The sequence below is a fragment of the Arvicanthis niloticus genome, chromosome 10, assembly GCF_011762505.2.
Source record: "Arvicanthis niloticus isolate mArvNil1 chromosome 10, mArvNil1.pat.X, whole genome shotgun sequence".
Classification (NCBI taxonomy): Eukaryota; Metazoa; Chordata; class Mammalia; order Rodentia; family Muridae; genus Arvicanthis; species Arvicanthis niloticus.
In genome coordinates, this window is record NC_047667.1 from 61,868,434 (window position 1) to 61,891,630 (window position 23,197).

General features: G+C 41.0%; 1 protein-coding gene across 1 annotated transcript in view; it reads left to right on the top strand.

Annotated features, from left to right (window-relative positions):
• The window catches only part of Ush2a (usherin), a 681,657-nt gene that overhangs the window by 272,817 nt on the left and 385,643 nt on the right, over window positions 1-23,197 (top strand). The window contains exons 25-30 of the mRNA XM_034512972.2: window positions 1,246-1,425; window positions 2,655-2,785; window positions 7,614-7,887; window positions 13,970-14,173; window positions 14,300-14,380; window positions 17,230-17,421. Coding sequence (XP_034368863.1) covers window positions 1,246-1,425; window positions 2,655-2,785; window positions 7,614-7,887; window positions 13,970-14,173; window positions 14,300-14,380; window positions 17,230-17,421 — 1,062 coding nt within the window. The remainder of the gene's footprint in view (window positions 1-1,245; window positions 1,426-2,654; window positions 2,786-7,613; window positions 7,888-13,969; window positions 14,174-14,299; window positions 14,381-17,229; window positions 17,422-23,197) is intronic.

A 23,197-nucleotide genomic window follows, 5' to 3' on the forward strand; every position in this document is an offset into this window, starting at 1 on the left:
ACACACATATACACACACATATTCACACATTCACACATTCACACACATGTAGAACATATACACATACACTCCTTACTTTCATCATACAAAACCAAAAACATACTCCAAAATGAAACTAATAGAAGTTACCAATAGAGATTTAAGGAGGCTGGCAAGATGGCTCAGTACATAAAGACTTTTATTGTCTAGCCAGGCGAGCTGAGTTCAATCCCTGGGATACACATGATAAAAAGGAGAGAGCTAATCCTGACAAACTGTCTTCTCATCTCCACATGTTCATCATAGCATGCATGTGCTTACATAGAAATACATACACACACACACAAATAAATATAATAAAAATTTACATGACCCTGACAACAATTACCTGCAAATGTTTACTAATGACACTAGGGTTTTTCCATATCTTACTAGGGCCCACAGGGCACCTCAAGGATTCCTCTCAAAAGGCTTCCATGTAGCATTCCAGGTGCCCTGGAAAGGCTAGAATCCTGGGATAAGTGGTCATCTGTGTGTGTGGGTGTGTGTTCATATGCACATTTGGGTGAGAGGTATTCATTGTTCATGTGTGTGAGTGCTTATGCACCTGTGAACATGTGCATGCACCCATGGATGTCAGAGGTCTACATCTGATGTCTTAATGACTTTCTGCCCTTTATTTGTGAGATAGAATCTCTCACAAAAACTGAAGCTCTTGACTTTGCCTAAGATGACTGCCCAGTGAGCTTCAGGGACCCTCTAGTGTCTCCCACTTAATGTCAACCCCTGAGCATTGGGGTTGTCAACACTGTGATGGGAGGAAGAGATTCTGGGTCCTTTAAGTGGGTTCTGGAGATCCAAGCCACGTCCCCAGGCTCTTGTCAGCACTTCACCAACTGAACCCTCTCCCAGCCTAAACCTCACTTTTGAAAGTGCTTAGCACTTATTTTGTTTGGAAGCTTATGAAAATAATTTCTGGGTTAATCCAAAAGGCAGTATTCTTGCTAACAGCAAAATATCAAATTTTGTTATTTATTTTTTCAGAAATCTGTTTCTGCAGATTCATCATGAATGAACCAAAGCCAAACAGAAAATTGCAACCATTCATTGTAGCTACTAGGGTTGCATGACTTGTGATTTTCGGGAACTTGGGGTACTAATGCTTGTAGGTTTCTTCTTTTTGAATGTCAGGTAAAACGGATTGCTGAACAATAAAGTCTACACCATTGAATGATGTGTGTTTCCTGTTGTCTTTCACTTTTGCAGAGATAATGCAAAGAGGCTTTGTGGGCTGCCTCAAAGATGTATCCATCACAAAGGGTTACAGCCCCTCTGGGATGTGGCTACCTTTGGATTGGCAGAGCTCTGAAGAGCAGGTCAATGTATATCACAGCTGGGAGGGTTGCCCCACCAACCTAGAAGAAGGAGTTCAGTTCCTGGGAGCAGGTAAGGTATGGCTGGTGACCTGGCTTGTGTTAATCCATCTTTCTGTCACAATCATGAAATATCCAGGAAAGCTGACTTAAGAACATGAAAAGTTAACTTCGGCTCTCAGTTTTCCAGGTTTCAGTGGCTTCTGACATGTCACTGAGAGGAACAGATCCTGATAGGAACATGTGACCTTGTGAAAACCACTGCTCACAAGTGAGAATAAGAGAGGCAATACTCTATTTCTCATGTCTCTTCATTGGTCCTCAAGGTCTCCCATCTTACTTTTGAACCATTTGAGGACATCCAAGGGCCACAAGATAACAAGTGCATAAATGTTCTCTTTATGGTCTCATCTGACCACCTCAGCCCAGTTTACTTTAATGAGTTTATGTTGCAGACCTGTGTACATTGAATCCCACATTATTTTCAAAATATGGACATAAAGTACAACTGTTAAAATTCAGGGTACATATTTACAAGTGACATCTCTGGTGGGCCTCAGAATTCTTGGTTTGTAAGTGTCATTGTTCCAATCAGATAACAGATGTCAGCATGCAGGTTACTGTGAAAAAAATGGCTCAAGTGAATTTTTATTGCTAAAATGACACAAAATCTTTATTCCCCTAAATGTATAGTTGAAGGATGCCCATCTTCAAAGCTCATCAGGGGTTAAGCAGGCCTCTGAGGGACCACTGGTGAACAGGGCCATCCCTGTCACCACTGCAGAGGCTGAAGAAAACGTTGAGTTAGTGACCATCCTTCCCACTCGTCTTTGGTCATGCCCCGACCCCCATGCCATGGCCCTGGAAAAGAACAATGTGGCTTATCAGGTTTAGACTATTCCTCATTAAACAACCAAGTCAGCCTTCTGTCTCCAAATTGATTGGTTGGAAAATGGCCTAAAATATGTGTAGTAACAAAATTGTGATGATATAGTTTATTTTTCCACTAAAGGTGGCATTCTGGGCTTGTCTTAGCTTCCTTGAGGGGCTAAGCATCATGCAAGTGTGGTGTGCATGTGTGTGTGTGTGTGTGTGTGTGTGTGTGTGTGTGTGTGTGTGTGTGTGTGTCTGAGGAGATAATCTGTTTCCTCTTCAAATGTATATGATGTTCACCTTGCACTGCCATAGATAGGAGGACGGATGTTATGGGCTGATCTGTCTGTCTTTTGTGGGATTTTTTAAACAAAAGTCACACCTTTCTCAGATGCTCACCACACTCTTATACACACTCTTGTCTTAAAGGATTCCTGGAGCTTCGTGCACATACGTTTCATGCTGCAAAGGACTTTGAGATCTCCCTGAAGTTTCAAACAGACCAACAAAATGGATTGCTTCTTTTCATTCACAATACAGAGGGGCCGGATTTTCTTGCTGTAAGTTAATAAATTTAATTAAGCTTGTATTAAAATATCAGGCCCAACTTTGAAAGAGATAAATTGTGTGTTACTACCAAGAACAATGGGGTTTTGTTTCCTAAGCTTACTATTATTTTCTTATTTTTTTCCTCAAGTAGTCTTTATTTTTACAGGCTTGTGAAATGACTTACAGAGTTAAGATAATTTTTTCAACTGACAATTAGTGCTATAAATGTTATAAATTGAACAGACAGAGCACATGTTAAAAATTAAGGGGATCCAATTTGGTTTCTTGGTACATGAAAAATACCTCTTCGTTATCTTCTGATAGAGTTTCGAAATGTACTTTATCTATTTCACTCAGTGTCAGATAAAACACAGGACAATGAGTTCTAATGAACAAAGCATTCTCTCTGAAGACTCAGTTATCATCCTTTTGTGTCTTTGTTTCCCCAACCTAACCAGAAACACCATGTCATCATAATTTTATGTCTCTTATTGGTATGCATTTTATAGTTTGAATGATGAACATCTACGAATGAGTTTTAAAGATTTTCGAGATTCATGAAAATGTACATTTAGGAATTCCTATTTGTTCACAATATTCTAGGTTATTCACATTTTTCATTGAGGCATTCCATTTTCAGGGCTGTGTAATATGCCTCTCACCAACATTGCACTGTTTATTTCCATCTGTTTGCTATGGTGAATAAGATTAATATGAGCAGTTGGTAAACCTCCCTAAGTGTGGTGAGAATGTATGACAGTTTTTTTTTTATTTACTGTTAATCATCCAATCAAATCCTACTGCAAAATTGAGTGTAGCACAGGTGAGATGGCACAGCAGTTGTGAATGCTTCGGTTTATATCTGCCTCTTCCAGCAACATCTCTCTTGGTGTTTTCTTCCTGTTTTCAGCTCAGTCTCCTCTATGGCATGAACCCCTCCTGGCACTGCAGCCTCTTCCCCTGGTGTTTGTGTGGTGATACTGGCTAACCCTTTCCTATTAGTCACAGAGAAAGTATGACAAATGCCTGTATACATTGTTTGTGTGTCACTCTGACCGAATGCCTGACAGAATTAAAAGGAATAGATTTATTTTGGCTCACTCCATAGTCCATGACATTTTTTTGAGAACATCATGATGACAGAATCACATGCTAGAAGCTTCTATTCCATGAAGAACAAGGCATGGGGAGGGGTTGGGGAAACATCAGGGATAAGACAGGGAAACGGGTACCCTTCAGAAACACACTCCCAGTGAGCCACATTCTCCAACATGCATGCCCCACCACCATCATCTCAAAATAATCTATTCTGATTATCTCAAATTTATTTTTATTTATGTGTATGAGTCTGTGTACCGCATGTGTACAGGTGCCCACTGAGACAAGAAGAGGTCAACGAATCCCCAGGAACTAGAGTAACTGATGGTTGTGTGCCACCATGTGGGTGCTGAGAACCAACCTCAGGCCTTCTGCAAGAGCAGCAGGTACCATCTCTCTGGCACCTCTCTTCAATCTTAACCCAGTGGGTTAAACCATGGAAGAGGTCTGAACACAGTCAGGGGTGTCTGCTGATCTTCTAGGTAACCTAATATAAATAAATTGGCAGTCATAATCACATAGCCTTGATTTTTTCACACACTATTCTGTACAGTCTGCTGGATGGCCTCCCATAGATATATGCTTGGTTTTAAATGAAGAAGTTTATTAAGTACACAGCAAGGAAAAGTAAAAGAATGCATAACAAGTAGCAGAAAGACAGACAGACAGAGACAGAGAGACAGACAGATATCACAACACCATGAAATCATGCTCTCAAAACCCCTAGCTATAATCACCTCAGGAAAGAAGCCCCATTATGTCCATCAGCTAGAGTTTCAGTGAGGCTGGCACAGAGCCGGTTGTCTGTCCCCTGGGGAATGATATCCAAGTGAAAGAACAAACAACAGTAGATAGGTGAGCTCATCTGTTTCTCAAGTCGGTGCTGAGGACAGCCAGGAGAAACCAAGTAGGGAAACTGAGGCAGTTGGCTGGAGTTCCTACCTAAGCCTTTTCTGCATGAATGAGCTCCCCATACTTAACTTCAGGCTCTGCTTTCCCACTGCAGGCATCTTTCTATTATGGGATAAGCAATGCCAACCTCTCCTGGGAGTAGTTAACCTGCTGTTCTGAAGGACACTAGTTTCACTCCTGGCCTAATTTGCTCTTTTTTTTTCTCCTTGTCACACAGTGGGGCAGGCTGCCCTGTCCCCAGAGAAGGGGACAGGGGTAACACTTTGAGACAAACACATTTAAATCAGAAATGGGGTGGGATAGCCCTGCTTTTCGAGCTAGCATCTCAGCATAATTAAGCAGCACATGACACTGACCGGCATGGGTGCCTTGTGGGTTCCCAGCACAGTCAATCCTGGCCACCATGTTCCCATGAGTTACTTTATGAAACACTTTTTAGAGACCTCCTGATCATCACTGTAATCGTGCTGATTGTAATGCCTTTTCATGATGTATCATTAATCAAGCATCCGATATCTCAGTTTCACATGAATGCTTCCTGTGCCCAGGAAAATGAACTTACGATATAAAATACGAGTCAATACAAAACAGGTTTTGGTGTCAGACAAGAGGTGAACTTTTTCCATTTCACCCCAAGTTATCTAAAATCTACCTCTGCACATTGAGCAAGGCTCCATCTCACAGTCTCCCACTCTGGTTCCTTTTGTGTCTTACCTAATTTGTAACCTTTCATTAAACCCAATGTCCTCTGACTGCACAGGTCTCCCATCCTGCTTGAAGGACCATCCATGCATCTTACATTACCCTAAATCTTATGTGGTGTGTGTGCATGTGTTCGCATGTGTGCATAAGTGGGGGATGGGCTTAGATTTTTCAAAACCCACTTTAATTAGGGTTCTTAAATGCTTCAACATCTCTTCTAGCCCACCTACCAGAGGTGGGGGAAAAGAAAAGTTGATAGAAAAAGAGTGTTGTGGACCTATTTAGAAGTAAGAAGTTTGAGGCAGTTCCAGTCTTGATTGTCAGGATATCTGCAGTCCAGTCCAAAACATCAAACAGGAACCAGTAGGAGCATCTCGATCCAGAAGAAACCACAAGACTCCCCGAATTGGTATGAGTTCAAAGAAGTAGCAAGAAGCAGCTGGAATACCTCAAGAAATTCTCCGGCACGTTTCTCTCTATGAAGTCACAGCAAGCAAAGTTCAGTGAAGACCTGCAAGGCGTTGCAAGAGGAACCGATGCAAGAGCATCATCATTCACTGACTGTGGTGTTACATTTATATTCTTCCCAAGCATCACATACTCTCTCAAGTGTCCGTTCCAGCAAAACATCACATGCCCTTTCACAAGACAGCTTCTAGAAAAGCACCACATGTCTGCTCCAGCAAAACATCCTCTCATGGTACAGCTTCCAGAAGAACATCACATGGCACAAACAAGTTTTCAACAAAACCAGAAATTTCCACTTCAGAGGTGTGATGCAGTCAAGTATGAATGAGTGCTTGTGTGTGTGTGTGTGTGTGTGTGTGTGTGTGTGTGTGTGTGTGTGTGCAAATATGTGGGTGCACTTGTGTGAATTCACATGAGTATGTGTGCATATGGAGTTCCAAATTTGATCTTTAATTTCTTTCTGGATATATTCTCCACTCTATTCCTTGAGGTAGGTTCTGTTTCTGACCCCAGAGCTTGTTAATACAGGCAGTTGATGTATCCAGCTTGTTCTAAGGCACCTCTGTCTTTGCCTCCCCAGTGCACTAATTACAGAATTACAGAAGACCATATTCCACCTGGTGAGGGATTCTTAAGCTCGCTTGGCAAGTGGTTCAACCTTTGCCTTTAGAGCTTTGCCCCAGCTCCTCTAAATCTTTCTTGACTCCCAGGGAGTGAGTGGCTCATCTGCTTATGGGGCATCTCAACACTCTCTTGGAGTGCTCCAAGATGCACCTGTGCTATCAGGGAGATTTTAGAGAGCTGATGATCTTGGTACTTATTGAATGAAAGGTGATGCCTGCTTGTTGGGGATGTACCATGAAGATATCTACATAGAAGACCTATTCTTTTCCCATCAGGATTTAATGTCTTTTATTTAACATGCTATTCTCAAACTTTCAACTAGTATGGTAGCTGATTTTACACCTAAAACAAAATTTTAAAAAATTGTTGGTAAAATAATTATCATGTAACATTTTTGAGAAAAAATATGAATGCTTTTTCCTTACACTGAAAATTTGGGTAAAATATGCTGACATTAGGAAATGGTGCATTAATCAAAAAGAATACACACAGAGGCAATTATGCTAGAGACTCAGAATAAAACTGAAACATTGAATCAAAATATATCTTACAAATTTGAAATTGAGTTCACTAACCATTTAAAACAAGCTTTATCAAGCCTGACATTTCATTTTCTTATTGTCCTGTCAAATTTTCTCCCAAATTAAATTGATACATGCAGGCATATTTTCTCATTTCTAAGAACTCAAAAAACAGAGTCATAGTTCATAGTGTTCTGCTCTCCACTTCGCCAGTCATTTATAGTAGGATTTAATCTGTTAACTATGTTACAGAAGAAGCTGGTGTCTCCATAATATCACACTGTGTAGTATAATCATTACTGGGTATGAATTTGTTTGACTGAATACAACATTCTTCATGGCAATTGTAAGCTTGCAGCGTATTTCATTACCCATTACTTCAGCTCTGCTTAGGATAAGAGACAGTTTATTGTGTCTTGCTTTTCTTCAGGAAACTGACCTTCTGTTCTTGTTGAGGCTGCCGTCCTGCAGCTTCTTGACCGTGCCTCTTTGCTTTTTTGAATATAAAATACAGATGGAGCTGAAGAGCGGGCTTCTAAGCTTCAAGTTAAATTCCAGCCTTATCTGGACACAAGTTGATCTCAGGCTGGGACTGGCCTATTGTGATGGAAAGTGGAATACAGTCAGTATCAAAAAGGAAGGCTCTATGGTGTCAGTTGGTGTGAATGAACTTACAAAGAGCACCTCACAGGCTGAAGGCCAGGCTCTGCTGGTGAATTCACCTGTCTATCTGGGCGGGATCCCACAGGAATTGCAGGACTCCTACAGACATTTGACTCTGGAGCAAGGTAAGTTCCCTTCAAAGGCACACACCATTGGACATCCCTGTTCCACAAGGCTTTGTTTGTTCTCTTTCCAATATGGCAGTAGACTTACACTAAAACAATCCCCACTAAACCACCATCCCTTTTCTTACAGCCCTTTAAACTAAAAAAAAAAAAACCCACACACTGGATATTTTTTCTAATAGATTTTAATGTATTTTTATAGGGTTTTTTTTGTAAATCTTAAAGATTTGTTTCTTCATCTTTATTTTATGTTTGTGTCTTGCTTAAGCCTGTGTATGTGCAGTGCAGTGCCCTCAGAGTCCAGAAGAGGGCATCAGACGCACTGGAACTGGGCTTAGAGGAGGTTAGAGATACCCTGTGACTGCTGGAAATGGAGCCCAGGTCGTTTGCAAGAGTAGCCAGTGCTCTTAACCTCTCAAACAGCACTAGACAGTTCTCCATGTTGTGCCTAAGCGTGTCTGATCACACTCCTTAAATTCAGCATACTTATTCCAATATGTCTTCAGCAAATAAAAGTGTTGCACACATAAACCAATATTATATGTATTAAGTGCGTAATTTTCTTGAAAGCACATGTGGTTTGGGATTTTAAAAATATTGATCATTATCTATATATGAAGGTAAAATATAGAAGTTTGTATAGATGTGAATGAACGACTAGGAAAACACTGCCATTCATTTCATGCATTTCAGCTTCTGACGTCAGAGTTTCCTCGCCTCCATAGCTCTTCAATAGAACTTTTGGGCAGAGAAAGCACACGAAGCACTGAGTTTAGTAGAATTTCAAATATATTTGTGGAAAAATTAGACAGCCTTACAAATAATCATAAGAAAGGGGAAAGCCATTAAACACCTAACCCAGCATTTAACTCATGTATGTATTTAACTAGAAAAAAAAAAATTTTTTTAAAGGCAGTTGGTCGTGTTGGCATTTGAGAGGCTAGGGCAGGAGGATGACAAAGTTTGGAGCCCTCCTGGGCTATATAGTGAGACCCCTGACTCAAAAACCAAAGGAAAATGGCTAACAGCATCTGAGTGTAATTCCCCTGAGCACTTCTCATGGGAACAAAGGAAGTTCTTCACCAGGAGCCTCTGAGTGAGCCATGGCAATTCACGACCCCACCAGATGGATGAGGAAGGCACGGGATAGGTAAGAAAGCATCTGCAGGAGATCACACGGTTAGAACACAGACACAAGAGTCCATAGTGGACAACTGGTACCACAGTTTGGCCTCCTTATAGTGAAATATTCTTTTGATTGGCATTTGCCATTGCCTCATCTCTGTGACTTGGGGACAACACAGAACTTTCCAAAGTGCGACCAAACATGCTCTCATAGAGAGAAGGTTCTCTATGCCTTTTTAAATCTACGAACTGTGAATGGTTAAAATTTCCACGAAGCAGTCTTTGCCTATTTGGTAAGTACATAAAGATTTAAATGACTTTGGATTGAGAATATATGGGGCGCTGTAAGGACACTCTGAACAGAGTAGCAGTAAGGAGTTAATGAATAACCCGGATCTGAGACAGTAATGACATTTTCAAGGCACTTAAGATGTAGCAGCTGCTAAAAATATTACATTCATACAAGATCGTCCCTAGATTTTCAGGCTTTCGGGTATCAGAGGGAATCTGGCAAATCTCTGTGAGTGGGAGTACTCCATCCTGTTTATGTGGGGCTGGGCAGTGTTGGATAAAACAAACTCCTTACCCAGGCTTAGACTAGAGAAACATCATCCCTGACCCTGTTATGAAACAGGATGCTGAACTGATTCTGAGAAAGATGTAAAGCATCAACAAAGACCGAAGAGGAACAATTTTACGTATACTAGGTGTAAGGCTGTGATACCAATGCACTTTTTATTTACACATAGACTAAGATTTTTTTGTTTGTGTGTGTATGGGAGTATCTCTGTCACTGGTTTTATTGAAGTCTTTAAGCATAATAATTCTTGAAGATAGTAAAAAATCAAAATTAGCTTTTTTTCATCATCATCATCATCATCATCATCATCATCTTTCTAGGTTTATAGGAACGAGGTGAAATGTTGATAAAAATCCAGGTTTGAGACTCCCCCCATCCACCCCAAGCTTTAAGATTCTGACTCAGATACTTTGAGACATGCTGATCTATTTTACCTGGATGTATACTCACCTGAGAGAATATCCACCAAAGAGATGCATAGCCTACAGGCAGCCACATGTAATGGAAATGTTTCATGTTTGCTTAGTGTATCTCTCTCAGTCCTCTCCTCAGTCCTCTCAATGGTCTTTTTATTTTTTACCCTGTCCTTTCCTACACATCCTAATTAGGGCCTCTCTTTCTCCAGACTCCATTCACACTATTTTTCCCTCTAGCCAGTAATGTAATTGTTCTTCAAATCAAATGTAAAATTAATTTTCCCCTTTGTTTTGAAAATTTTGAGCAAGTTAGTTTGCTAAACTTGTAACACCTCACAGAATTGTGGGAGTTCATCTTCTTGGAAATAGCACAACAAACACATTCAGGCCCAAGGCACATAATACTGTCGTGTGTACTCTGTCTAAAACCCTGGAAAGCAGGGAAGGGGTAAGCTAGAACCCATCCTGCCTGCCTTTTAAAACACATAGCCCACTGCTGCTTTTCCAATCCTTCCATATAGACACTCGGGGCATCTAAATATTGAGACATTTGGCACTGTGGAAAGGAAGAAGGGTACAGGAACTTCTGTTGTTTTGTACAAAGGCAGGGTATGAAGAAAGAGTCTCCGCTCCTGTCAAAAGCAATTCCTTTCCCAGCTTTTTATTATCGTGTTCATCCAAGTTCTGAAGTGTCTTAGGGAGGGTTTCATGGCATGGTGTTGGAATAATGGAGTCACCCTGTCAGATGAGTCTGTTCCAAGTGAAGAAAACCACAGCAGGACCCTGCAGGTGAGCTCAGTGGGTTTGCCAGCAAGTTAGGGCCCCAGGAGTTTTTGCTTCAGCAGTTGTGCCTGAAAACCCACTTCTTGCCTCTCGGGACACCCTATGTGTACAAATTGAAAGGTAGTTACCATTCCTGTGCTTTTCCTGACTTTAAATATCTAAGCAGTAAAGTGATCTCCATGTCATTAGATGTTTATCCTTTGAAAATAGTAGGGAAACATGAGGAACATGAAACTTCTAACCAGTTTTTGTTGTGTATGTATATACATGTGCACACACATTCACATTTTGTCTTCATGTGAGTAAGTATGCCTTAGCATATGGAGACCAGAAGTCTATGTTTGTTGTTCATTGGATTCTGTCCACATATTTATATATTTGTTCATTTATTGTGAAATCAGGGTTCTTCACTTGTCTGAGTCTCTCTGGTTGTTTAGATTTATTAGCTAGAAAATTCCAGGGATCTGTTGTCTCCTCCTCCCCAACACTGGGATTCCAAGCACTAACAAAAATGCCCAGAACTTTTTTAAAGGCCTCTAACATAACATTCAATTTTAATGACATTTATGCATGTATGCAATATGTGTGAATCATTTTTACCCCAACCATTGTCTTCTTGTACCTTTGGAATCCATTCTACTTTTCAGTTTCTTGACATCTTTTTTTTTTTTTTTTTTTTAATAACTAAGTCCATTTTGTGTACCATAGACAGGGATGGGTGAAGGTCTTTACTGGAGAACACTCAACCTACCAAGCATTAGACCACTAAAAGAAACTGACTTTCACCCACTATTGGCCATCAATAGTCAATAGCTGCTTAGCTAGTGATAGAGGCACGGGAGCCCCTCCTTACTCTATGTTGGAATGTGCACCAGCTTGATCTTGCGTAGGTCTTCTGCAGGCAAACATATTTTGTTAGAGCTCATGTATACACTGTCCTTCCCAGAAGATGTTGTTTTGCTATAGTCATCCCTGACCTCTGGCTCTTAACAATCCTCCCACCATCTCTTCTGTGGTGTTCCCCGAGCCTTGAGTAGAGAGTATGCCCTTTTTCTCTGTATCTTGACCACTTGTGAGTTTCTACATTAATCATTGCACCAAGAAGGTTCTCTGAGGATCTCTGAGTTACATTAACCTATGGGCACAGGGCTATACATTTAGAGGGTGGTTTGATTCTAAATATTGTTTCAGCAAAATAATAGTAGTAGATTCATCCTTGGGGCCTTTAAGCTCCCCTAGCCATGGGTTCTTGGTCAGGCTTATGGTACTAGGCATGCCTTTTCTTCTCTGAAGCTGGCCTCCAATCTAAAATATAATGAATCCAATAATAAATCAGTTAGAAATTCAATAATAAAAGAATTGGTTGCTACCATAACATTCATGCGACTTCTGTACCGATCAGTACATCTTTCCCATAGCTTTGATGATACTATGCGTGATTTTTATCCCCTAGCAACCTGAAGATCGCCTGTCAGTACTGTGAGAGCTAGCCAGCAGGAGGAAGCTACGTGGCTAGGGGCATCTTGATTGCGCCATGTGCTATGATCAAAGTCTTCAGCAATAGGTTTCCCGTCAAATTCTGGTGATCGCTTATCATTTTTATTGGGTTTCCAATAGATATCAGTTTCTCACAACTGCATAACAAGCACTTGTCTGATCTGGATCATCCCCCAGAGGCTTCATTGGCCTTTCAGTGCTGTGTATTCATCCCTGCCCATCTCCAGAACTCTTGTCTTGACAACCCAAAGCTCCAGAAGCATGTGAAATTTCTTAGAACGGCATAGCCACATTGTGAAAGCCGCCTGTCGTTTGTCCTCCTTTTATGGGGATAGAAAATAGGGTGCAGAGATGTGAGGCGATCCTCATACGTGTCATGAGAAAATGGCTGCTATTAACAACAGAATTTCTCGGTTCTGAAATTTCGAGCAAATACATCTTATACCAAGGCTCACTGCCTCCAACTCAATTCAACCACCTCCTTTCATGTCTACCATGTATTGAAGATAGACTCGCAGTATTGATCAGTCAGGCCTGAAGGAATTGGAATAATAGCCAAAGGCATTTAAAAGGAAGTAGACTGCAGCTTAACGCCGCAGAAGAAATAATAAGATATCAGCTAAACACTGAAGAGAACAATTTGACCATTTTAATCTTTAAGAACACTCATAGTGAGCCCAGACTTTTCAAACTTGACATTGTCTTGTGCAGAAAGGTGAGTGTTTATGGAGGAATTGTTATTACAGTCCTCTTTCTTCCGAACTTGGGGCCTATTTCTGGACATCTTCTGGCCAGACTTCACAGTCATGGCCTCTGTCAACACATGTTCAAGGAAACGATGATTCCTTGGCTGGGCAGCTATTTGATTATGTTTGTTCTCTAGCAAACACAGTGAGATATACAAATCCACTTGTTCACGTTCACTGGCAATGGCAATCAGAGTTTCCGGCCTGGCATGTGAGATGCACAGTCCGTGAAGTCTATGGCGTTAACATTGCTGACACTGACTGCTGGTCTTTGCTAATTTGAATGTGAACCCAGTGTGTATTCAAGGTATATATTCAAGATGATAGAGTACAGAGAAAATGACAGAGCGCAGGACTCTTGTCCTTTCCTGCTGGTTTCACTGGGACATATTCCACACCTATGAAATGATTATTATACAGCTTATGCCTGTGTCTGAAGGCCCCGTTACATGAAAAGCAATGGTTTCTTTACTGCTGTCCTACATAAATATTTCATAGAATATCTTGTTCTAAATCATACAAATCCAGAGATGAGTTTTTCACCCTTTACCACTTACTCCTACTAATAATTATCCTACATTGACTAGGCACGTGAAGACTCCTGTCTATCTTGTACGAAAGTTTAAATTTTACTTTACAGCTCAAAGAATTTAGAACATGTAGGCCTACATAGGCAAAAGAAATCCTGTTCACATGCCAAAGCGGGATTGTAATTATCTATGCATATGCAGCTTTTCAAAATGGTATCTATAAATACATCTCTGCAACTATTTAACCAAATGAAAAGCAAGAATCATGAAGATTTCTAGAACAAGACTTTAATCATTGTTCCTAACTAAACCCTCCCACAAGAGGTAAAACTTCAGAGCACAAAAACAGTTGGTCATTAATGACCCAAGCCCTTTCTGTGACACGAATCCCTTTCTGTTTGCTAGGGTTCCGTGGTTGCGTGAAGGAAGTTGCATTTACACGGGATGTTGTCGTTAACTTGGCATCTGTGTCCAGCCGTGCTGTCAGAGTCAATCAGGATGGATGCCTATCAAGTGACAGTACTGTTAACTGTGAGGGAAATGACTCCATCCTGGTTTATCGGGGAAGCCAGCAGAGTGTTTACGAGAGCGGTCTCCAACCCTTTACAGGTAATGTGGTGGTCTCTAAATTAAATGCTACAGGCCTGCCATCTGCTTTCTTTTCCCTTGCTGAAAGCCTACTGCAAGTCTGTAGGAAGCTGGTTGTAAACTCTATACTTCTTATTTCCCTTTAAGAATACCTGTATCGGGTCACAGCCTCACACGAAGGAGGTTCGGTGACGAGTGATTGGATTCGGGGACGCACATTGGGCACAGGTAAAGTCGGCTGATTTGCAAACATAATTATGTGCACATATGCGCATGTCTGTGCACATAAAACCTAGGCCCTGAAGCAGCACCGGGTTGGTTTGAAAACGGCTGTGGAAAAATACAGACCACTGCATTTGAGTTTGTAAGAGTTAAGTGCATCTTGCTGGGGCTTTTGTCTTTCCTCTTCAGACTCAGAGAAAGGAAACTTAGGTATTTACAGATTTAACAGGTGCTCCCATGCTGTTTCAGAGCAGGAAGCATCTACCAATCATCCATATCACAGAAGGTAGAAGACAGACAAGAGGGTACCATTAGACAGGATGGCAAGCTCTTGAGTGTCACGGAGAATGCACTCTAGAATCGGGGACATCTCTTTATCATGTCCTAGGAGACATCTGTCATGTTGGCAAGCTATGGCCTGGGAGACTGATTCTCAAGAGCAAAAGCTTCAAATAATTTAAAGTTTTCAAATCAGAAGAGAAACAACGAGAAGACATGTTAGACCAGATTTTAGACCCCCGAGCAGCCAGTGGGTGTTTTGTTCTTCTGACTGTGACAGCACAATCTTTCTTAGGGTGGCATGACTGGGAGGTATTGATCACAAAGTGTTTGATGAATCAGCAGTTTTCCACCAATACAATAAAATGTCTGTCAGAAACTCTAGCACATTAGTGGTAGTGTCTCTCAAGACCGTTTCTCCTGCCATAAAAAAAAAAAAATTGTCCCAAAACATGCTTTTCACCATGCTATTCTTTCATATTTCTCAATAATTGGTTACTAGCCAAGGCACCTTCATTTTAAGGATGTGAAATCCTGAGATAGGTCATTGTCTTAGGGTTTGTATTCCCTCACAAAACATCATGACAAAAAGCAAGTTGGGGAGGAAAGGGTTTATTCAACTTCCACTTCCACATTGCTGTTCATCACCAAAGGAAGTCAGGACTGGAACTCATACAGGGCAGGAAGTTGGACACAGGAGCTGATGCATAGGCCATGGAGGCCTGCTGCTTACTGGCTTGCTTCCCCTGGCTTGCTCAGCTTGCTTTCTTATAAAACCCAAGACCACCAGCCGAGAGATGAGACCACCACAAGTGCTCCTCCCACCCTTGAATTTTAATTGAGAAAATGCCTTACAGCTGGATCTCATGGAGACCTTTCCTCAAGAGAGGCTCCTTTCTCTGTGATAACTCCAGCTTGTGTCAAGTTGTTACACAAAACCAGCCAGTTCAATCACTAACAATAACTTTCAAGATTTGATGCCTATAGATTTTCCAGAGAGGATGATGGGAAAATCTTCTAAGATAACTAAAATAATTATCTACGTACAGGCAAGACATTGAGATGAACATTCTCTCAAGACCCTCCTCAATCTCAGAGTGGGCAGAAGACTCAGGATAAAATAGCCATTGGTAACTGACGTGTTTCTATCTCTGTTTCACAGTCCACTATGTTCTTAGCAAATGTGCTACCAAAGTCTGCTTTTCAGCAGTTTAGTGGGTCTGTAGAAAATCCATTGTTAGCTAACTCCCCAACGTGACCCCACTATGGAATTCTGAAGGTACAGCCGTGATCTGACCACACGTCCTGTGTCACAGATTCACATTTGCAATCTGACCACAGCACCAAGCAGCTCCCGAGGGCTGGAGAATAATTGCACTATTTAATTATTTTTTGAGTCGGTTTTGCTCCGTCCCCTATGAGAAGACCATCTGGTAGACAGTACCATCTTTGCCCTGTACCACATTTCACTACTAATAAAATCAGCCTCTCTTCCCTTGTCTCTTTCCTGGCAACTTGGTTCTGTGCGCTGTTTTCTATAGAGGCCTGTAGTGTTTTAAATGCAGAGAGAGCTGCTGCTCACTGTGCCTCCTCTCACCCTTAATGTTCACTTTGCTTCCCTTAAAGTTGTCCTGTAGTATTGGTCTGAACAGTAAAGTTGGGGAGGAGACTGTTTGATGTGGGGAACCCAACTGTCTCCGGTCGTCCATTGACAAGGCTCAGAAGCCCAGGAGCAGTTAGAGCCACACTGTCGTTCATCTTGCTGTCACACAGCTCCATGGGCTCTTTCTTTGTGTCCCATGTACAGCCAGCTGTGAAGAAATTGTTACTGATCAGAGCTGTGTAAATATCTAACAAATAGTTAAAGGTTATGGATTTTTGTGGGGCCTTCTCTGGTTCCTATAAGCATGCTTGCTTCATTCTGAGGTTTTCTGAAAAGAATGTCTCCAAAACTGATTTTGAAGTTTATCCAGGGTACGGACTCCCTTTACCTCCCAAATGCAATTAAAACTGTGTGCTATATATCATACCTGCCGGACCTTTGCTTTTTGAAAACCATTTTTAAAAATAACAATTGAATTTGGAAAGTGGGAATAGCCATTCCAGGACCACATACAATCACATGTGTGATTTTCCATTTTGGGGGGGGAGTGGGGGGGGGCTACCTGAAAGGCATAAAAGTGTCAGCTCACTGTGTATAATAACAGCCTAATTACCTTGCTCCAAAGCAGCAAATCATTGTACTGCTTCACCCTGTTACCTGCCGACCATGCGCCTCCTTCCTGATGAGTGTCGCTTAAACACATCAGATACAGTCAATGTTTTGGGGGAAACCTGGTCTCAACTAAAAAGGATGTTCTGTCGATGGAGTTTTGATGGTTTTGAAATATAGCTTAAACTGAATGGCTCAAGATGTGCAGTCATATTAAATCAATGCTGAAAAGTTACAACTCTAATAAATTGTATTTATGCTAATGGTTGAGTCTGATTTACAGCTGCCATTAAAAGTGAAGAATAGGAACAGTCATCCCCTCAGACTGGTGCTCGCTCTCCCTCTCTCTTTTATTCTGTCTCAGCTCCACAGAGTGTGCCAACTCCCTCAAGAGCCCAGAGCATAAATGGATCCAGCGTTGAGGTGGCCTGGGATGAACCTGCTGTGGTTAAAGGTGTCCTGGAGAAGTACGTTCTGAAAGCCTACAGTGAGGACAGAGCCCAGCCCCGCATGCCCTCTGCCAGCACTGAGCTTAATGACACCAACACCCGCTCAGGTAAAGGAGATGCCTTAAAGTCCACCTTGCAGTTTCCTTCATTTTGGTTTTGGATAACAGAATGTTCTCCACCGTTCTACTCTCCCAAATACATTGGATATTTGTGTTTGGCCCAATAGAAAACAACAAAATCAGGTAGACCATGATGTCACACACTTGTAAGCACAAGGTTGAAAAACTATTGTAGAAGAATAGTGAGTACAAGGCCAGCTTGGGTTACACTGCATATCAATATACTGTTTCAAACATGTTAGCAAATGCATGTGCATGTGCATGAGTGCGCGCATGCGCGCGTGCACACACACACACAAATCCCACATCCCACCAACCAAATAAGAAAATCAGTGTGCTGGAATCTTGTATCTATCTGCCTAAGATAAAAAGGGTAATTCTGCAAAGCACAGATTCCGGTGAATATAGATGCATTCTGAGGTTCATCTTCTCTCCTTCTTCTAAGGACTAGGTTATAGATTCATAGCCTTTGAATATTGCATAAACATCTTTTTTAAAGATCATATTCATATCTATACATACAAATGCAAGCCACACACACATATATACATACATATATATATATATATCCATGCACAAATGTGTATATCACCACTTTGCATATTTTACCATGAAAACTTTACTCTTTGGGACTAGCCCAAGTTCACAGAACCATTATTTATTGTAAAATTGCTGATTAAACCTGATTATCTCAAGGTGGAAGGGGGTTATAGCCCCAGCCATTTGACTGGCAAATCAGGGAATCAATTTTCCACAGTGCAGCTGCCCATGAAGAATGATTAGAAGAGAATATGCCCATACCTCACTGACACATCTCGCACCAGAATCCATGTGTGTAAGAACAGCAATTTCAGCTTTAGAAAATGCTACAGCAGATTCAACTAGAAAGCCAAGTAGAAGCCTTTGTCCCCAAGAGGAAAAACTCTCCTCTATAGCAAAATATTTATAAGTGGAGTCGTCCTGGAAATGCAAGCATCTCCTTGATCTCTGTTCTCTTTCCGATATATTTATTGCACAACTGCAAGCCTTCATTTCTATCTTAAGAAGTTTTATGTGTCATACAAATATGTACACATTGCTGAATTTTATTTATTTTAATCACACTTATTTACTGTGAATACACTTGTATGAGCACACAGGACACAGTGCATATGTTGACATCAAGAACAGGTTGAGAGATTCATTCTCTCATTCTGCCATGTGGGTCCCAGAGATTGTGCTCAGGTCATCAGGCTTGGCGGCAAGCTCCTCTTCCTGCTGAGCCAGTTCATCAGCCCACAGCCAGGTTTTATATAAAAAGTTATGTTCTCCACATCCTTCTCTCTAATACTCCCTGATGAAAACTCAATCTGACTAAATCCCCAGCTGCCCTTTTTCCATATTGCACAATTGACTAGGCAAAATGGAAGTGGTCCAGCAGTTTGTCATGACAGTTCTCAAGATATACCCATCCCACCCCATTTCCATAAGTGCCTTATAATCTATTTTTTCCAAAATACCCAAGTGTGAATGCCCCCTCTACATCCCTCTCATTGTTGCCTTCATAGTTTAGACACATTAGATACTACAATGGAAGTTGAGTCCACCTTGCAGGATCTCGTTAACTTTCTTACAATAAGCATATGATCAGTTCTGTCTGTCCTCCCCATGAGCATTGTCTTCGCCTTCTAAGCTTCTCCTTCCCTCCATATATCTACACGTGTCAATCATCTTCTCAAAGTGTTTGTTAAACTCATCCATGTTGACCTACTGATCAAGTCAAACTGCTGAATGTCTTCTGTAGACTTCCCATGGCTCATTTGCTACCACGGGTATGAGTCTGTTCTGCCGGACTAGGCATTTCTGAGGGTCTTCCCAGGGAGGGTTGACAGAGGATGAGAAATCCACGCTGAATGTAGGTGACAATGTCCTAGTGGCTTGGAGTGCAGAAGGAATGAGAAGAAGGAAACCAGATGGGCACCAGCATTCACATCTGCCTACTCTCTCACTGAGAACACAGCGTGTCCACCTACCCCACACTCCTACCACCATGCCTTCCCTGCTCTGATGCACTGCATCTCTTCAAACCATGAGACAAACCCTGTTTCGTAGTTGCTTTTTATCAGCTCTTTTTTCACAGCAACAAGAAAAGTAATTAATGAAGGAACTTTAAACTACCTTCTGGATCCTTTTTTTTTTTTTTTTCATGTTCTTCTTAATCTATGAAATGGAAAAATAATATATACCCAAAAGAATATTAATATTACGTGATCCATTCTGGCCCCGATTGCTTCTTAACTGTTGCAAGTTGAAGACACCAGTTTAACTCTACATGCTTCAAATTTCATTCATGCTAAAGAGAGTGAAAACAACTACTTACCCCATAAAATAACCAGAGAAAATAATACCACGTTTGTGTAAACATACAAAATGCTGCTTGGCATGTGAAGTGTTAAACAGGAACTCTCAGGGTCTACACTCTATGGACACAGTGCATAAGATCTGGTAAAACTTTCTAACAAATGAGTAGTGATTTCAGGAGCTTACTTACCACTTCCAAAATTTGTACAGATTTCCCCAAAGGTTATACAAGTTGTACTTCTACCAGTAAGCAGAACACAAGAATTTACATTTTATTTCATCTTAGCCACCACTATATTTTATAATTTTTTTATACTTTTGCAAATTTGAGAATCCAAAGTTTGAAGATATTGTTTTAACTTAAATTTATTTGCTTATTAGAGACACTGCTTGAATATTTACTCATTAGACTTCTTTTGAGATGTGGCCTAAATTGGTTCCTTGTTAATTTTTCTAGTGCCTGGGTCACATTTTCCTCTCCAGTTATAAAGAATACTAGATTTTTTAAAAAATATAATATAGATCTTCCAAAAGTTGCCATTTTTCTATTAGTCTGTACGTTGTACAAAAATTTTAAATGATATTTTGCATAGTTGCTATATAATGTTTTCATTTTTTCTATGAGTTGTTTAAAATTAAAAATTCATATTTTGTACTCAGGGAAAATTAGTATTTGTTCATATTAGATAAATCAACATGAATACCTTAGGTATACTTAAATATGTGGTGCGAGTGAGTGTGTGTGTGTATAATGCTGTTATTGTCATTGTTTTGAGACATGATCCCATGCTGAATTTCTAACTGGCTTGGAATGTTATGCATAGATTACTATGTACTTCAAGTTAACATCAAACTCACACTAATTCTCCTGCTTCCATTTCCCAAGATCTGGGATCACAGATGTAATCTGCTGAACATCTGCTTACCACTTTATTGTAATGATTACTTCACCTTTTATCTTGTGTGTGTGTGTGTGTGTGTGTGTGTGTGTGTGTGTGTGTGTGTGTGTGTATACAGGCACACGTATGCCACAGTATATCTAATGTTGGTCATTGCCTTCTATCTGGTTGAGACAAAGTCACTTTAGTTCTTTGCAGTTGAATAGACCAGGCTAACCAGTTGTGGTGGTTTGAATGAGAATGGCCCCCATAGGCTCTTATGCTTGCATAGTTGGTCCCCAGTTGGTGAAACTCTTTGGGAAGGATTAGAAGGCATAGTCTTGTTGGAGGAGGTGTGTCACTGGGGTGAATTTTGAGGGTTCAAAAGCCCATTCCATTCCCAATCAGCATTCTTCCCATCTCTCCCCACTCACTCTGCCTCATGCTTGTGGATCAGATGTGAGTACTCAACTACTGCTTCATCACCATACCTCTCTGCCAGCTGCCATGTCCTCTGCCATCATGGTCATAGATTTTAATCCTCTGGAACAAGTTGTAGGGGATTCAAAGTCAGATTTATGCTTGCATGGCAAGTGCTTCACCAACTGAGTCACTTCTCTAGCCCCCTCTTCCTCTTAGATTCGATTTCTGCCAGTATAGACTGAAGACCCATTGACTTGATCCCGAAAGTTACATGTGATGCTGAGAGCTCTGATGGGCTGGCAAGGCTATGTGCAGATGGATTTGTAGGCAATAAAGATAACTTCAAGTCTGCCAGAGAGCTTCGCTAATACAGAAACAGAGCATGTAGGCGGAGCACTACCAAAGTAACCTTGGTAATTATCTAAGACAAAGAATTCCAGAGTAAAGAAAACAAAGACTAGAAAGTGCTGCGAAGGAGAGCAGAGTAGATTCCAGAGCTGGGGGTGAGGGTGGGGCAGACTTGGCAGAAGGGTGGCTGGCAGTAGGTCACTTCATGAAGCAGCTCCTGTCACTCAGCAAGTCTCATGTCAACCGGGAAAATAACTTTTCTTTGGCATAACTGAAGTGACTTTGGTTGAGATGTTAATATTTTCATTAATTTTGCTCTTTAGAGTCACATTTATTTGAATAAAATAATGCTGATACTAGATAAATATAGGCTGTTGAGATTTATTGCCCAATAAGGGATTCTTTACCAATTAAGTTGAAAAGTTTGTTTTGTTTTGTTTTCAGAAAATGAGTTTGCTTCTTTTCATTAATTATTTTTCTGTTTTATAATGAGCTCTTTTACTCCACAGATTTAAGTTCTTTGTCTGTGAAAAATTCAGCCTTATGTATATAATCATTACTAGTTGTGAGAAGTAACAAGTTCTCAGCTTAACTCTTCTCTGGTTGTGCACACCTCCCCCCCCCCACCCCCCATTTTAGTTGTTCAGAACTTGTGACAAATCATTCTGTGCTCAGAGCCCTCTTTTGCCAATGACTTATCACAAAGCCCCCAGACAAGTTTGAAGGGATGTCCCTGAACCAAAGTTTTCCATCTCAGTGGGGGTGTGAAGCCCTCATTTCCATAAGTATTGCAAAGGTAAAAATGAACTCCTCAGGTAAGGTTCTTTGCTTAGAATTAGAAAGAAATAAATGTTCAACCCTAGTTACAGATCTCTGAATGACAGGTTTTGAATTCTAGGTTATTGTCTTATAATTGTTTAGTGGTTTTGGTTTGATTTTGGTTTTGGTTTTGTTTCATGTCTTTGAGCTTTGGATCCTTGTTCAATGACTAGCTTTTAATTCTTCGGTATCCGTCTTTAAAATTCCACTTCTTCTCTTCCTTACTTTGCTAGCTCTTACTTCCTCATATCTCTCAACATTTTTGATTGCCATCTTAGTGTCTGCTTATCATTTAACTTGTCCCTTGATTCATAGACATCAAATTCGTGAGTTGCACTCAAGGAGCGCTTTTGAGATAATACAGCCATTCTGGGTTGGATGTGAAATGAACTCTTACCGCGCACAGGCTCATATATTTGAACACTTGCTTCCCAGATGGTGGTGCTGCTTTGGAAGATCCTGGCTCTCTGTCATACAAAGCCTATCTGATGCAGGTATCCACTGAAGGTAGACCCTTGAAGAGTTACAGCCGAATCCCCTTCTGTCCTCTTCTATGCTCTGCGTGGAGCCACCTGAACTGTCCCTTTCCTTGGTGACAGAAGCCAGTCTACTGCCATGCCTTCCTCAGTGGAACAGACATGGTTTCTCCATCTACTGAACCTCATCTTCTACAATTCAGTAGTCCCATCCCTAGGAAAACTAAGTGGATTTCTGTTTTACTGGTCAGCGAGTTGGTGTCAATGACGACTCTCACGGTGGATAGATAACAGGTCTACTGAGGGAAACCTGCATTACCCTCACAACAATCTCATTAGCTCAGCTTCTTTCCTCCAGGCGTTTGATGAAGCAGGGTACTAAGAGCCAGAGCCCTTGCTCATTTCCTGGGGATTCAGGCTTCCTGGCTCTTTCTCTGATATATAGCAAAGTTCTCTTTGCCTCTTGTGCTTCAGATGTTT